Source organism: Salarias fasciatus, chromosome 6, assembly GCF_902148845.1.
Source record: "Salarias fasciatus chromosome 6, fSalaFa1.1, whole genome shotgun sequence".
NCBI classification, from domain to species: Eukaryota; Metazoa; Chordata; class Actinopteri; order Blenniiformes; family Blenniidae; genus Salarias; species Salarias fasciatus.
The window spans coordinates 40,928,721-40,944,342 of NC_043750.1; the positions used below are offsets into that span (position 1 = coordinate 40,928,721).

Below are 15,622 nucleotides of genomic sequence, written 5' to 3' on the forward strand. Positions count from 1 at the left end.
CATTGTCCTCTGTTCAGAGCAGTGTTTTCCTTCTCTCTACCTGTGGGAGGTCAGAGGTCAGAGTTCTCATGTCTGCTGCACCCGAAACACTCGGCTGTATTGTGACTAGCTTCTCTCTCTCTCTCTCACACACACACACACACACACACACACGGAGGAGGAGGTGGTGGACACTGACATTCCTGCACTGCAAAGAGCCGGGCGGCACGAACATCCTGAGGAAACAACACTCACTTCCTCAAATTAAGCTGCTGGGAGTGATAACGGCGCTGCTGGCCGAGGTGGAGCGCCACCTCAGAGTCCGCTCCGCCCACCTCGTCCAGACCCGGACCCAGACCCAGACCAGATCTTCGGCGGGCAGGACTCTGCTCGATTCTCCTCCAGGACCGCAGCATCGGCGATCGTCCTCACAGGATGGGCCTCCTCCTGCTCACGCTCGCCTCCGCTCTCCTCTCCACCTGTAAGGATCTCCTCCTCCTGGACCTCCACCTGTGCTGAAGCTCGTGTCTAACCTGCCGCTTTACTTTCTCTCCTCTCCGAGACGTCCCTGCAGGGAGCCGGGTCGAGGCTCAGAGACGTAAGTACTCAACTTCTAGACTCTTCAGATTTGATTGACCAAAACTCTCAGACTCGATAAGTCTGACTTAACTTCTTCACATAGTTCTGATTTTTCATGGACTGTGAAGAATTAAGAAGCATCCAGTTACCTGGAAAACTGAGCTCACTTCTGTGAGTCGAAGGAATGGTGGCGTTTCTGTGACGCAGCTGAGCTGTGAACACTGTGTGGGTCGTTACCTTAATCCGAAGTTACAGTGGAGGGAGGAAGATGCTCTATAATCTGGATCTTCATGTTTGAACCAGATTTCCGAGCTGACGGAGGCTCTGGGTGATTAAACACCCTGCTGATGCAGATGTTCTGATTAACACGGTTCATGTTTACGGAGCTCAGTTTTCAAACAGGAGTTCAGTGAAATAGTCGCAGCTGCTTTGAAGGAAGCTTCAGCTGACGGCGGCTCTGCAGTCAGTGAACAGAAACTTACGTCCTGACGCAGCGTTGGACATCAGAGTGTCGTAACTGAGTCCGTGAACTCCTCCTCCCTTTTGGTGAGATGGTTTGAAGACGGCGGGAGGTTCTGATTGTTCTGGGAGCAGAGAACCGGTGGAGCAGTGGAAATGGTCCCGCCTGTTATCTGAGGCGGTGGAAAGTGTTGGGAACCATCTGAGAGCAGGGTCACACCACTCCTCCACGGACGGAGAACATGAATCATCCAGAGGCGGAGTGGGATGGAGCTGTGGTGGAGGCCTGGTGGAGCCGGCTGAGGTGGTGGAGGACATGACTCATCTGGAGGAGGAAGAGGAGGCTGGTGGAGGATGGAGCTGTGGTGGGGGTGGTCTGAGGTGATGGAGGAGATCTGAAGGGATGGAGCAGTGGTCTGATTGTTTCTGTCTGTTTGAAATAAACCTGAAGATAAAAACGATGCTGATTTTCATCACCAGCTTTCTGCAGAATTTTTGAAATTTCAATCCTGAATCCCTCCCTCCTCCTCCCCTCGTCCTCCGCCCCCCACTGGGTGTGGACCCTGTTGATCTGTGGTTTTGATATTTTGATAGTTTCTCCCCTGAGCGACCTGTTTGTTTAACAAAGTGCTCTTCCTGCCGCCTGGGTTGTTTACTGCTCCTCATCCCGGGGCGAAGGAGAGGAGAGGAACAGGGGGGAGGGAAAAAATCTGATGCTTTCTGTCTCTGAAGACAAACTTATGAATTTTATGAAAATGGAATTTTCTCCTTCAGACTCAGTTTTCGTCTTCCTGAGAACTTCTTGTGTTTCTGTTTCTGTCGGATGGATTTCACTCAGACGTCGGGGTTTCTGCCGCTCCAGCTGTCATGGTGGCTGTGTAAGGTGTGTGCAACCTCAGGTTCGGTGCCTTGCTCAAGGACACGTGGACGGGGCACTATGAGGAATGAAACCACCGACCTGGGGGATCACCGTGGGGTAGTGAGGGAGTGGCGGGGGTGATGGGGCGGGGGTGGATGTTGGGCTACCACAGCTCAGCTAACATTACCGGGAGCGAGGTTTTTTCTTCTTCGTCTCTTTTTATAACCGGTCTTGAGGTTCGACCGTTCTCTGAATGTGAAGAACTGAGAGCTCTGGTGTTCTCAGCAGTCGGGCTGACAGGACGGACTGTTGGTGTCCCTCAGTTCTGAACCCTCAGTGCTCCTCTCAGTGTTCACCATCAGGGCCGTCAGCCTGACCGTGGAGCCGCACCCCGACGGGACCCGGGACCCCGTGGTGACCCGGGACACCAACGTGACGCTGCGATGCCAGGCGGTGGTCAGCAGCTCGGGTCCGGAGGCGCTGGTTCGGAAGTACACCATCTACAAGGACGGCAGTGACGTCTACACCAAGACCAGCAGCTCCTCCGAGGACCTCCTGTACCCGCTGCCGGCGGCCCGGGTCTCCAACAGCGGCAAATACAAGTGCGAGGTCAACATCGAGGGCAAGTCCATGGCCAGCGAGTCCAGGAAGCTCACGGTGACGGGTGGGTCGGGTCTCCTGACGTTCACTCTGAGAAAACCAGAGCCTCACGGAACACAGCTGGAGGATAGAAAGCATTTCATGATTCTGGCCCTGACTTCCAGGTCTGTCCACGCCGCTGCTCCACCTCAACAAGGGCGTGGTGACGGAGGGCGAGGAGCTGACGGCCCGCTGCACCGCACCGGGGGAGACCGGCTCCATCTTCTTCTACTTCTACGACGACACCAAAGAAATCCAGGAGGAGCGAGTGAACTCCAACCAGGTGGAGGTGAGGCTCCGCTTCAGCAGCGCCGGGATCCACCGGATCCACTGCGCCTACACGGTCCTCATCACGCCCGACTCCTTCAAGTCCCAAGAGAGCAACACGGTCGTCGTGTCGGTCAAAGGTGAGTGGCAGCCCAGACCGTCTTGACCCCTCTGGGATCCAGACCCTCAGCCTCTCCCCCTCCCCCTCAGAGCTTTCCATCTCACCGGTTCTGGAGGTCTCCCCCACGGACCAGGTCTTCGAAGGAGACCGCCTTGACCTCCTGTGCACGCTCAGAAGCTTCGTGCACAACACTGAGAAGATCCAGCTGTACCTGAGCCAGGGAACCCAGCTGCTGAGCACCGGGAGCACACGGGTCAACCACAGCATGGTGGCCCGGGCCAGCGGGCCCACGCTCAGCTTCGAGTGCCGGCTGGAGATGGGCCCCCTTTTCAAGTCTGCCACCAAGACCATCTCCGTGACCGGTGAGTCTGCAGACACAAAACTATGTTGATACCACCAATGATCCACATCGGTCCTCATTAGCAATTACCACAAACTGTTTTTAAATAAATATTTTCCTTCAGGCCCCGGTTACATGAAGCATTTTCAACATGAAAACAGAAAACTTCTGTTGTGTTTTGGGTGTCTGTTTACATGACAACGGCACTCGGAGCCACTGAAAACACAACTTTCTGGAAACGCCCAGGAACAAACCTTCCAATATGCAATTTCAGGAGGACAGGATGAATTCTATCTAATAGACCAGCCAGACCTTGCTCAGACGAGCATTTACCAGCAAGGACCAGCACAGACCAGCAGAGACCTCTGTTTTATTGTCCTCTCTGTTGTTGCCGGATGCCCATTGGACCGTCTTGTGTCTGTTTGCGTCCTCAGAGCTGTTCTCGGTGCCCACGCTCCGCGTCTCTCCTGCCGAAGTCTTCCAAAGGGAGGCCATGACGCTGACCTGCAGGAGTGAGAGCGTTGCCTCTGAGAGGCTGGACCGGAAGGAGCTGGTGTACACGCTGTCCCCGCCGGAGAACCCGCTGGTGGCCGTGGGCACCGGGGTTTTCTCCGGGAAGGCTCTGCAGTTCGACTTCAACTACACCTGTGCAGCTGAGGCCAAAGGCATCAAGAAGTTCAGCCAGACGCTCACCGTCCGTCCCAAAGGTATCGTCCCGGCAGCACCGTCGCTTCTCCCTCCGTACCAGTTTCTCTTTCACTAGTGGAAATCACCATGCAGCTCTCAGGGAGAACATGCAAGCTCCATGCAGAAAGGTCCCAGAATCAAACCTGGACCTTCATGTTTGGGGTAACAATGTGAACCACTTTCACACCATTCCATCACAAAGTATAGACCAGCAGTGTAAAGGTTAGAGCTGCATGGTGGTGATCATGGTGAGACGTCCCCAGTTCTAGGCCAGTGAAGTTTGCATGTTCTCTCTGTGGTTCTTTTGTCATCATATTTAACATCAGATGGCCTCTGAAGACTTTCACACTCATCCGTTTGGTTTCAGCTGCACTGGTTTCACATCCAGCCAGGAAATCATGGCAGGTGTTCAGTTGATGTGTCAGTTTCCTGATGTGAGGCTGACTAACCAGACAAATGAAGAGGAACAAATGAGGCCAGTTCTGTCAGTGCGGGAGATTTAGAGCAGTTCAACGTGAAGCCAGTGACCTGATATGACCTCTGGCTTCACTTTAAAGAGGCTGAGCAAGATCCTCAACAGAGAAATCAATCAGAGTAACCAGTCACTTTTTAAAAGTAGTGAAAATACTGAAGATACACCAGTGCTCTATAATCTAGATGTTGGAGGAGGCAGATGCTTAGTTTGAATTGCGACAGTCCATCAACCTTTGGAAGACGTGAGATGTGTCTGTGCACGGCCCTGCACCTTGATGCTAAACCGTCAGCCAGGACTTTTCTTTCTTCTTCAGACAGTCAAACATTCTGGGTTTTTCTTGTCGTCTTTCTAGTCTTAGTTTCCGTTCCGAAGATCTCGGTTTACGGCAAGGCCGTGCTGGGGCAGCCCATCCAGATCCTGTGTCACTCCGACGCCGGCAGCCTGCCCATTAACTACACCCTGCTGTGGGGCTACGACGAGGTGGATGTGAGGAGCGTCCGGCTGCCCTTCGACAAAGCCATCTTCACCGTCTCCATCACCAAGCCCGAGGAACTGAGCAAGTACATGTGTGAGGCCAGGAACAGCAAGAAGGAAGTTCCGCCCAGCAAAAGACTCAATGCCACGGTCATCGGTACGAATCCCCAACTCTGGGTCCACACAGGACTAAAAGTGTGTCTTTTAATGTTGTTGGATGGATGGATTGATGGAAGGATGAATGATTGCTGGATGGATGGATGGATGGATTGTTAGATGGATGGAATATTGTTGGATGGATGGATGGATGGATGGATGATAGATCAATGTATTGTTGGATGGGTAGATAGGTGGATGGATGGATGTGTTGTTGGATGGTTGTATGGATTGGTTGATGGATGGATGGTTGGCTGTATTGTTGGACAGGTGGATGGATGTAATGTTGGATAGATGGATGGTTGGATGTGTTGTTGGATGGGTGGGTGGTTGGATGTATTGTTGGATGTGTGGATGATTGTATGGATTGGTTGATAGATGGATGGTTGGATGTATTGTTTGACAAGTTGATGGATGTAATATAGTTGGATGGATGGATGGTTGGATGCATCAGGGCCAGGGTTCAGCCTTGACTCCTGGTTTTTCTCCCTCTCTAACCCCTCAGAGCCTCTCACCCACCCGACTCTCACCGTCATCCCAAAACCGGACGAAGTGTCGGAGGGCGATCACCTCGTCCTCATCTGCGGCGTCCGCGGCACGCCGCCGGTCACCTTCAAGTGGTACCGCGTGGGAACGATTGAGCCGCTGAACTTCACCACCACCGACAACAAGCACAAGGACTACCAGATCCCCCGGGTGTCCAACGACGACAGCGGCACGTACTACTGCGAGGCCTACAACTCCGCCAACGGCATGGTCCGGAGCGAGCAGGTCACCATCCAGGGTGAGCACGGCGACCCGGCGCTCTGCCGGCCATGGCTGGAGCTAGCTTTTAGCATGCTAGCTTCATCAGAAGCGTTGGTTGGACCTGGTCCCTCATCCTGACCCTGTCCCCTCCCGGTGTGTCCGCAGTGCGCATGGCGCTGTGGAAGAAGGCGGTGATCGGCGGCGTGGGCCTGCTGGTGGCGTCGCTGCTGGTGCTGGGGGTGTGCGTCCTGTACTTCAGATCCAAGCGAGGTAGAGAGACCTACAGTCCCCGGGCGTCCCCGGCCTCTTACGTCTAACCTCCCTCCGCCTGCCCCCCCCCTCACCTCTCCTCTCTGATCGTAGGTAAACGAGAAGCAGCCGCTGAGTTGTCAGTGTGAGTTGGTCTGACTACTTGTTTTCTCTTAAAGTGGCGATACTGCCGGCGCTGACAGGGAGTCGAGCTTTTGCACAACTGAACAGCTTGTTCTGCACGTTCCTGACATTAAAACTCAGATAAAAAAAAAAAAAAAAAGAGTTTGCAGATTTTCCTCAGTGGTCAAACAGACTGGAACATCTGGTAAAGTGAGCCAGTTCTATTCTAATAACGAAAAATATTATTCTTGGAGACAAATCATCAAAATGTCTGAGCATAGAAAAGGTTTAAAGACTTTTCTATGAAATTTACTCCCAGGAACAGAATGGCTTTGAAACATTTCAATGAGCTGTCGCTGAGAAAATCAGGCAGGAACCATAATAGAGGTGCAACTTGGACCCGCTCAGATTTAAATGATCCTGGGTTTATTGACTCTTTGAACAGACTGAAGAAATGAGGTGAAGTCATATTTGGCCTAAAATTGTTTTAGGGGTGAAATGGCTCTTTCAAAATAAGGCCTCCGAATCAGCCAATAATCTGCTCCCATTGGTTCCATGTTGAACGGAGGTATTTTGAACCTCCTGTTCTCACAGGGCAGCGCCTTGGGGCAAGAGTTTACAATGCATTCTTGTAATATGACTCCTGAACTCTCTAAGTTACGATTCTGTTCTGTGGAACACTCCCTTTGGAAATGTAATTCCACATTTGGAGGCCATTTTGGAAGGCATTTTGAATTTGATTAACACTATACTGAGATTTTGAAGTAGAATTCTGAAACCTCCAAACCAAGACTTCTTTGTTCAGCAATGAAATTGCTTCTTCATTCGATTTACTTTTAAATATATCCCAGAACTTGCGTTTCAGTCAAAGAGCAGTTTCACCATAAAGATTGAACAAAACATAACATTACATTTCCAGTTGTAGGAACAAATAGAGGAAGTGTTCCACAGAACCGCTTCTTCATGTAGAGAGTTGAGGCTTCGTATTACAAGAATGCTTTATGTGTGAATGTTCTGTTCAATCATATCAATGACCACAACTAAAACCAGTTAAACTAGTACAAGACGAGTTAGTCAAACCAGAAAAACTACTTGAACATTAGTTAGTTAAACAGGTTCAGCTAAAAATTGTAAAACTGGTAGAATTTCAGTTACTTAAACCAGCAAACGTAGTAGAATATTTGTTATTTACACTAGCACAGCTAATGCCAGAAATACTGGTTGAACATTAGTTAGTTAAACAACAAAAACTAATAGAACATCTATTAGTTACACCAGAACGGCTAAAACCGGTAGTACTAGTGGAACATTAGCTGGTTAAACTGGTTTAGTCTCTGGACTGAGCAGTTTTTCCAGGATGTGCAGAACCAGCTGTTCTCCAGACTGAGTGCATCAGGATTCAGGAATCAGCTGTTAGAAATGGTTTCTCTCGGTTCTGGTTTGTCTGGGACGTCACTGGTGCTTGAGCTGACTTTCTTTTCACCGTTTCTCAGAAAGCCTTCGATCCCTAAATCAGATGACTCTTTAGCAGAGACTCTAACCCACGACTCCGAGGCTTCTCACGCCCCCACAGGTAGCCGGTTTACCTTCTCTCCTGTGTGTCTCTAACAGTCTCCATCCAGTCACGGCTTCATCACTCACTTCCTGATCTGACTTCTGATCAGTGCTGCGCAAAGGTTTTCCTTCTTTGAAGAGTTTCACGTTCTTTTTGAAGCCTGGTGTTCCGTTCTGTCCCGTGATTCGCTGGTTCTGATGTGCATGCAGGCGCCTCCTCTGATTTCCTGTCTGTCCGCCTCTCCTCGGTTTCTGCTGCATGTCTGTTCACGTCACGCCACGCCACTCAGGCCATCGTTAGCATAACGCTGCCGCGGGAAGCTAGCGGTCCGAGGTACGAGCTGCGTCTCGGTGGAAGCGTCCAATGGACTGTGACAAACTACTCAGAGCGCCCGTTATCATCTCCTTCCAGACGCAGCGCCGTTCTATGATGGCAAGGAGGGGAGAGCGACCAATGGGACGCGAGATAGCGTGGCGCCGCCGCCCGCTGACCTCAGCAACGGGAGCAGCTACAGCGCCCCGGCCTCAGTGTAGAGACGGCCACGGTGGGAGGGACGGCTTGTCGCTGGGAGCTGAGAGACAGTGAGATCCGTAGGATCTGGACCCAGTGCTCCCTCTCCCCTCCACTGCAGTCTGCATAACCTTTGACCCCGTGATCGCATGACTGTTGTACTGCTCCATTTGTCTGATGTGCATGAGTTTAAAGGCTGATTTGTATATACATTTGAAGACCATGCAGGAAATGTGTGTATATATTTTGGTTGATCCTCTGACAGACTGGAAGCAGCTGGTGTAGAATAAAGGCTTTTATTTAGAGGCGTGTCAGTACGTTTCATTCATTTTGCTCGTCTTCTTCACGCTCGCAGCGCTGCAGACGGGCCAGAGCAACCCGTGATTGGTTTCCAACGAGGAATGCGGAGACTTCCTTGAAAAGTGGAAACAATGGAGTCTGTGACAGACTTCCTGTTGGCACGGCGCTGGTGGCCGATAAAGCCGCCGCTGGCTTCTGAATGCCTGCAGCAGGTGGAGGAAATGAATCACATGAGCCGGCCTGGGAGCTACATTACCAACTGGAAGTTGTTTTTACCCAGATCATTGTGCAGCAGGGGCGAAGTCATAACTCACTGAGCAAGAAGCGGCAGAGAACCGAGAACTCCAGATCCAGCGCTCTGGTTCTGGTGGTTTTAGAACTCATTCTCCGCCGCTCTGGCTCTGGCTGCTTTTGGAGCATTGAAGGCAGACGAGAATCTGCCTCAACACTTCTAAGAACACGTTTCAACACTCTGTTCCTGGAGTGTTGTTTGATATTTGGAGAGCGTGGAGAACTCTGACACACATCAGAGTTCTCACAGATCGTAGAATTCAGACACAGTAAATCGTAAATGCTTGAAATCTCCACACTTCCTGGAGATGTGGACGTCTTCCACATTCTAAATCTCAGATACTTCCAAAGTTGTCACAGATTGTAGAATTCAAACTTTCTCAGAAACTCATACATGCTCGAAAACTTTGGAAAATTATCTCACTTTCTATAACTCGAGACACATTCGAGAGTTCTGAAAACATAGAACTCTGACGCAATCTAAAGTTCCTGTAAACTAGAGATCTCTGAAACCCATGTGAGTTTCAACAGTCAATCTAAATTCAGAACTCCCTTTCACATTCAAGAACTTAAGACCCATTGAACGACTCCAACACAGCCCTTAAAGGTGCTGTAGGCAGGATTTTGCTAGTCAATGCTAATTTTTCTGTGTTTTCTTTGGATTAAATGTTAGAGTATCCATTGATAATCCTTTAGGAGTGTAGCATAACTGCTCTACCGTGAGGGCGCAGCGTTTCCATCTGTCTCTGTTCTGAGCTGAAAAGGAATCTCGACAGCTCCAGGTATCTTTGACCAATCAGAAGAGCCCCTGAGGCTCTAACTGTGATTGGTCGAGGGGCGTTCATCACATGTTCTTGTGGGAGGGGCTTAACTTGCGTAAGGGCGTGATGTCAGAGAAAACAGGACAGGATTGGCTGTGCTGGGTTTCAAATCACCATCTTAGATGGGTCAAATCGCCATCTTGCTTAGGTAAACCTAAGCAAGATGGCGGAGATGCCGAATCCTGCCTACAGCTCCTTTAAATCTGACTGTCTCTAATAAGTATCTCACCTTCTAGAACCGGCACCATGTTCAAGAACTCAGTCTAGACCTGTCAGTCTCAGTCAAAGTTCTTCAACCCGATGCCATCCAGAAGCCTGCCAGTGACTCCAGGTTCTCCATCTGACTGTGTCAGAACATTCAGAGGACCTGCTGCTGTCTGAGGCTGGAGCCAACACCAATGAGAATGCCCGGGACAGACGGACTCTGGTCCCCCCATGCCCCTCCCCCACACGGTCCTCCTGTGCCCCCCGGGGATGGAGGGTTGGACGCCGTTGGGCCTCCTCCTTTGATCTGCTCCATTATGTCGTCTTTTTAATGTCTGCAAAAAGCTTTGGGACCTCAGGATAAAAAAGTGTCAACTCTGTGAGGATATGAATCACCATTATGAAGTGGTCAGCACTGTTTGCACCGCACAGGTCGCAGGTTCAATTCCAACTCAAAATGAAAGCTGTTGGTTGAACTGTAGAGCAGTAATGATCATGTAGAGTCTTCAGGGGAAGCGGTTGGCACTGTTGCTTCACAGCAGAAGTATTCAGGGTTTGATTCTGGGCTGAGATTAGAGAGTCATGAGCGGAGTTTGTTCTGTTTAAAGCAGCATATGAGGGTTTGAGGCTCATCCAGCAAGCAGCTGGCGTTAAGGGCTGTAATCTGACAGTGAGTGTTTCTGTCCTTCTCCAGGAGACGTTCAGACTCGGCTTCCAAATGTGACGCTGATGAGTTACTAATGCAGTTTTCAGGAACTTTTTCAGGTTTTCAATCCATTACATCAAACTTTGACGTGATGTTCGTGGTAGAAAATACTCCAAGGATAAACGGCAAGAGAAGAAAATATCAGCAGACATTCACTCCTTCATTCTGTGTTTTAATGCCGATTAAACTTCAAGGTCTTTGCTTTTCCTTGAAGTGTGTGTCTCACTGAGCTCTCCTGCTGTGTGTGTGTGTGTGTGTGTGTGTGTGTGTGTGTGTGTGTGTGTGTGTGTGTGTGTGTTTTGCAGTCAGAGTGAGCAGAGCTGCTGTCAGTGTGTGGAGCGAGAGGAAGCCTGAAGCAGGTGAGATTCGACCTCACGTTTCCTCTCCGTCAGGACTCTACTTTCACACTGAGACAGTTTCACGTTTTTTCCTTTGTGGAGCTCAAACAGGAGAATCTCGCTTCTGTTCGGCTGATTGTAGTTAAAACTGTCGGTAAACAGAGTTAAACTGTAATTGAAGCTAAAGCACATTCTGAAAGTCAATAAAAAAAAGATAATAAACATGTACATTGTGCAAAAGCAAATGAAATAGTGACCTGAAGTGATGGTGTTGGAGCCGTGAAGCCGGGAATCAAACCCAGCGGTTCCACAGAACTTTGTGTTGTTACAGATGATGAGGATGAGGAGGACGATGAAGGCCGCTCGCTGTCCAAAGAGCCCGATGTGGAGTACACAGAGGTGGTGCACCCCCGCTCAGCTGATCCCGCCCGAGGTCAGCACACACACCACACACACACATACACACACACACATTCTCGGCCCTCTGATAAGCGGAGCCGGAGTTTCCTGGGAGGAGACTAATCACAGCTCATTAGGACAGGAGCAGGTCTCTGGGCCTGCCGGGATTCAGACAGGGGCTCTGTAAACAGGAAGCTCATTACCTTCTTCTTCTGCTGGTTATTTTTAGGTTGCATGTCAAACAGTCTCTCTCACGTTTTCTTTGGCCTGACGTGTTGGTTTTTGTCTCCTGATCAGCTCCTCTGAGGAAAGGAACCGATACAGTGTACAGCGAGCTCCAGAACGCTCCGCAGGGTGAGTCTGACCTCAGGGTTCAGAACCGGGCTGGGCTGCTGAAGCCTCCAGCGTCTCTCTGCTCTGCAGAATGTAGTCTCCATCCCCAGGCCCAGGTTTACTGCTTTCTAACATGGTTATTCTGAGATTAGAGTCTGACTAATGGATCAGAGAAGAGAAACCAGTTGAAGCCTGTTTCATGTTGGCATGTGAAGATCCAGCTGTCAAAAACCACCTCAGAGGGCCAGAAGCACTTTGATCAATGAACCTCTGGACTTTGGTTGGTCTTCAGAGTCAGAAAGAGAAACATGAGCGAGTGCTGCTGCTGGGAGGAGTTTCCTCTGGACGGATCAGTCAGCATAGAATCCAGGAGGAGCCAGACAGAAGAGAACCAGAGCCAGAACCAGACTGAAGTGAACCAGAACCAGACTGAAGTGAACCAGAACCAGACTGAAGTGGTCCTGACAGCTGATCAGCTGATTCAACACTAACCAGCTGGTGTTTTCTCTTCCAGGTGCTGCTGATCTTCACCACTACGTGAGTGTTAATCATGACTCATTTTCCTTTATGAACGCCTGTAGACTGCAGGCTGAAGTCTTTTACCTCATCCAGCATGAAACTAACTCTTCAGTTTAGTGATTCCACTTCTGGACTTTGGGGGAAACCAGCAGATGTACAGGGCTGTAGCAGAGCCAGAGTGGGGTCAGGGGGCGGTCGCTCCAGGGCCCACCAGGTCACAGGGCCCCGTTTCATGTGATGTGTTCACATTTACTCGTAAATAAATGATTATAATTAAATTTGCAGTGTGTGCCAGAAGGTATACCATATGATTGTGTGCTCCAATTTGCCAGTTCTTACATTACAACTGTCCATGAATGCATAATAATAATAATGCATTGGTTTTATATAGCACTTTTCTGGACACTCAAAGACGCTTTAAATTGCATTATTCATTCTCTCCATACTGGGTGGTGGTAAGCTACCACTGTAGCCACAGCTGCCCTGGGGCAGACTGATGGAAGCGAGGCTGCCAATCTGCGCCATCGGCTCCTTCGACCACCACCAACCATTCACTCTCACAACTTTCATACTTAGGTAAGGTGGGTGAAGTGTCTTGCCCAAGGACACAACGACAGTTTTACGCCTGCGGGAGCGGGGATTGAACCACCAACATTCCGGTTATTAGACAACCCGCTCTACCATCTGAGCTACTGTTGCCCCATCAGAGCTGTAAGCCAGCGCTGATTGGCTGTGCGGCATGAACGAGTTTTTTCTTTTGCACTTGATCTGAACTCTTTGGAGGGAAGTTAAACAGTATGCTAAACACTATGCTAGCTGCTAGCGGTACTACCCAAAACCTAACATCGGAGTCACTGGTGAGTCAGTGAAACCTTCAGTAATATTATCTTTATCAGAATGCTGTGGTCTTAAACACCTGCCTGTTTGAATCTGCCTTGTGTTGCTCTCAACTATAAGAGACCGCCGAGTCTATTTTTTTTCTAATAAATGTGAATTCCAAAAGATATAGATAGCTGTGTCTATATCTATCTGAATAGATAGATGTGTTCATATTATATTTTTAAGCTGTGTCAAAGATGGTACAGATTTAGCCAGTGAGTTTTTATCTGAGTTTTCAGCACCATGGACAGCGGACGCTCTGAGATTGACACCTGTCAGGCTGCATTTGTGTGTGTGTGCATGCGTATGTGTATTTGTTCTTTAGAACAAGTTTGTGAACTGGTTTGTGACTTTATTCTGCTTTCTGAGGCATACAGGTTTGCTTGGCTCAATAAAAGTGAGCATTAGTGTGTTGTTTGACGGTAGGATGAGGGATTGTTTGAATGGCGAAATTACTGTCATAAGGGCCCGTCGAGAATGCTCCGCCCCCTCTGTACTGAGACCCACGCTCCGCCTCTTGTACAGGGAGAACATGTAGACTCTGGACTTGAACCAGGAATACTCTAGCAGTGAAGCAGGAGAGCTAACCACTATGAACCTGCTGAGAGTCCCCCCCCCCATCCCCCCACCCCCCCAGGGGGACGGTCAGCAGGAGGGGCAGCGAGGCAGCGGCCGTCAAAGTTTCCAGAGCAGAACAAAGCTGAGAGCTGCAGCTTCCTGCTGCTATCAGCTCCATCATGCAGTCCCTTAGTCACTCCCTGCCCATCTCGGCCCACTCACTGTCTCAGACCAGGACCACGGGGGGAGGCGGGGGTCCCGGGGGGGCCCGGACGGACCCGCCCGACTGTTTGCCCCTACATGGCAGTCATGAGAACTGAAATAATAAACTGAGGAAGTGACATCAGGCTGTAAAAGTGTTGATCCTTTCATCACTTCATCTCTGTGGCTGGGACTGTTTTCTATGATGATGATGATGATGATGATGATGAGGACGAGGAGGAGGAGGAGGAGGAGGAGGAAGATGTCTTATTTGTGACAGCAGTAAATCAACAGGCGGTGAATCCAGTTTACAGTTTTAAAATCAGAGCTGATGAGCAGAGGTGGGAGTATTAATGCTTCTTTCCAGCTTCAGACTGAGTAAAAGCTTCAGAGTTCAGAAATTCAGCCCAGCTTTATGACTGTGTGGTGGTCGGTCCTGCAGGGGGCGCCAGAGAGCTTCCAGCGCTTTATTTTCATTTCACTGTCACAAAAACTCCAGTAGCAACATGAAGGGATTATTTTGTGCAGGATTAACAGAAAGTGAATCGTTAAAAACAGAAACAAGTACCGACAGTTGATTCTTAAAACAAAGACAATCAATCATGTAAATCTATAAAACCAGAAAAAAATCAGAATGAAGGATTTCTCTACAGCAGTGGTCATCAAACCAGTCCAGAATGAGCCGCTGAGGCTGCTGCTGGTTTTTGTTCCAACCAAGCAACACTAGACTCCACCTATTTCACCAAGGCTACAGGTGGACTTACTTGAGGAAATGGGTGGAGTCTGATGCACTCCTGTTTGGCTAGATTTGGTTAGATTAGACTCATAGAGCCCTCAAACCCCCCAGACCTCCAGGACTCACCGGAGCCCCAAGACCTGCCAGACCTCCAGACCTCCAGACCTCCAGACCACCGGTTTATCCCACTCCAGCGATCCTCAGCCTCTGTTTCCTGCTTTCTCTCTGATGTGTTTGTTCTCTGTGTCTCCAGGGTTCAGTGGATTATGCCAGTCTGAACGGTGAACAGCCCGAGATGGGTCAATACCACCCTGAGACGGGTCAGTACCACCCTGAGACCGGTCAGTACCATCCCGAGACCGGTCAGTTCCACCCTGAGACCGGTCAGTTCCACCCTGAGACGGGTCAGTACCACCCAGAGACCGGTCAGTACCACCCTGAGACGGGTCAATACCACCCTGAGACGGGTCAATACCACCCTGAGACCGGTCAGTACTACCCTGAGACGGGTCAGTACCACCATGAGATGGATCAGCCCCACCTGGAGGTCCACAGCCCCCCGGATCTGCCTCAGCCGGTGGATTAATGCATCGGTCAGCTACTTGCTGACCTTCATGTTCTCAGATTGGAGAAGCTGTAAATATTTTTTCGCCTCAATAAAAAGACTCCTCGGACGTCTCGCCTGGTTTGGTCTTCTTATCTGGAGCTGAGAGACGCTCACACCCTGAACACAACACGAAGAGAGTGGGGACAGCAGAGGGGAGGTGAGATCAGTCATTCCCATCAGTCAGGTCTATCGCCAGGTCATGTTCCTCCATCAGGTCTATCGCCAGGTCATGTTCCTCCATCAGGTCTCTGCTGCCTTCAGAGCTCCGATGCCGTCCACACTCACTTATGTCCCTGCAATCTTCTGGGCTTCAGTCATTAATGTCCAACAGGACATGATCACACCCTAATTTATTCCTCAGAACCTAGAGGAGCACATCCAAGTGACTGCGCCTCCTGCAGAATAAATGTGAATTTCGTGTTTCTTCTGTGGGTTCTGGGTCGATCATTGATCCGAGGCAGGTGAGGATGGACCCAGAAACAGTCCAAACAGTGACGGAGTGGTCCAAACC

At 50.0% G+C, this 15,622-nt stretch overlaps 1 protein-coding gene across 8 annotated transcripts; it reads left to right on the forward strand.

Moving 5' to 3' along the window:
* Positions 1 to 304: 304 nt before the first annotated feature.
* pecam1b (platelet and endothelial cell adhesion molecule 1b) lies at positions 305 to 15,178 on the forward strand. Of its 8 annotated transcripts, none has more exons than XM_030094144.1 (14): positions 305 to 460; positions 542 to 577; positions 2,226 to 2,540; positions 2,641 to 2,922; positions 2,993 to 3,265; positions 3,678 to 3,950; positions 4,758 to 5,036; positions 5,541 to 5,819; positions 5,948 to 6,052; positions 10,847 to 10,900; positions 11,211 to 11,312; positions 11,576 to 11,632; positions 12,126 to 12,148; positions 14,758 to 15,178. In XM_030094144.1, exons 1-14 carry the CDS (start codon positions 415 to 417, stop codon positions 15,088 to 15,090), a joined length of 2,457 nt encoding a protein of 818 aa, XP_029950004.1. In that variant the 5' UTR covers positions 305 to 414; the 3' UTR covers positions 15,091 to 15,178. The 8 variants fall into 8 exon arrangements, 6 of the variants coding, with proteins under 6 accessions (XP_029950004.1, XP_029950006.1, XP_029950007.1 ...); XM_030094145.1 differs by having other exon boundaries at positions 337 to 460; positions 554 to 577; XM_030094146.1 differs by lacking the exons at positions 10,847 to 10,900; positions 11,211 to 11,312; positions 11,576 to 11,632; positions 12,126 to 12,148; positions 14,758 to 15,178 and adding exons at positions 6,146 to 6,176; positions 7,648 to 7,727; positions 8,121 to 8,524.
* The last annotated feature ends 444 nt before the right edge of the window (positions 15,179 to 15,622 follow it).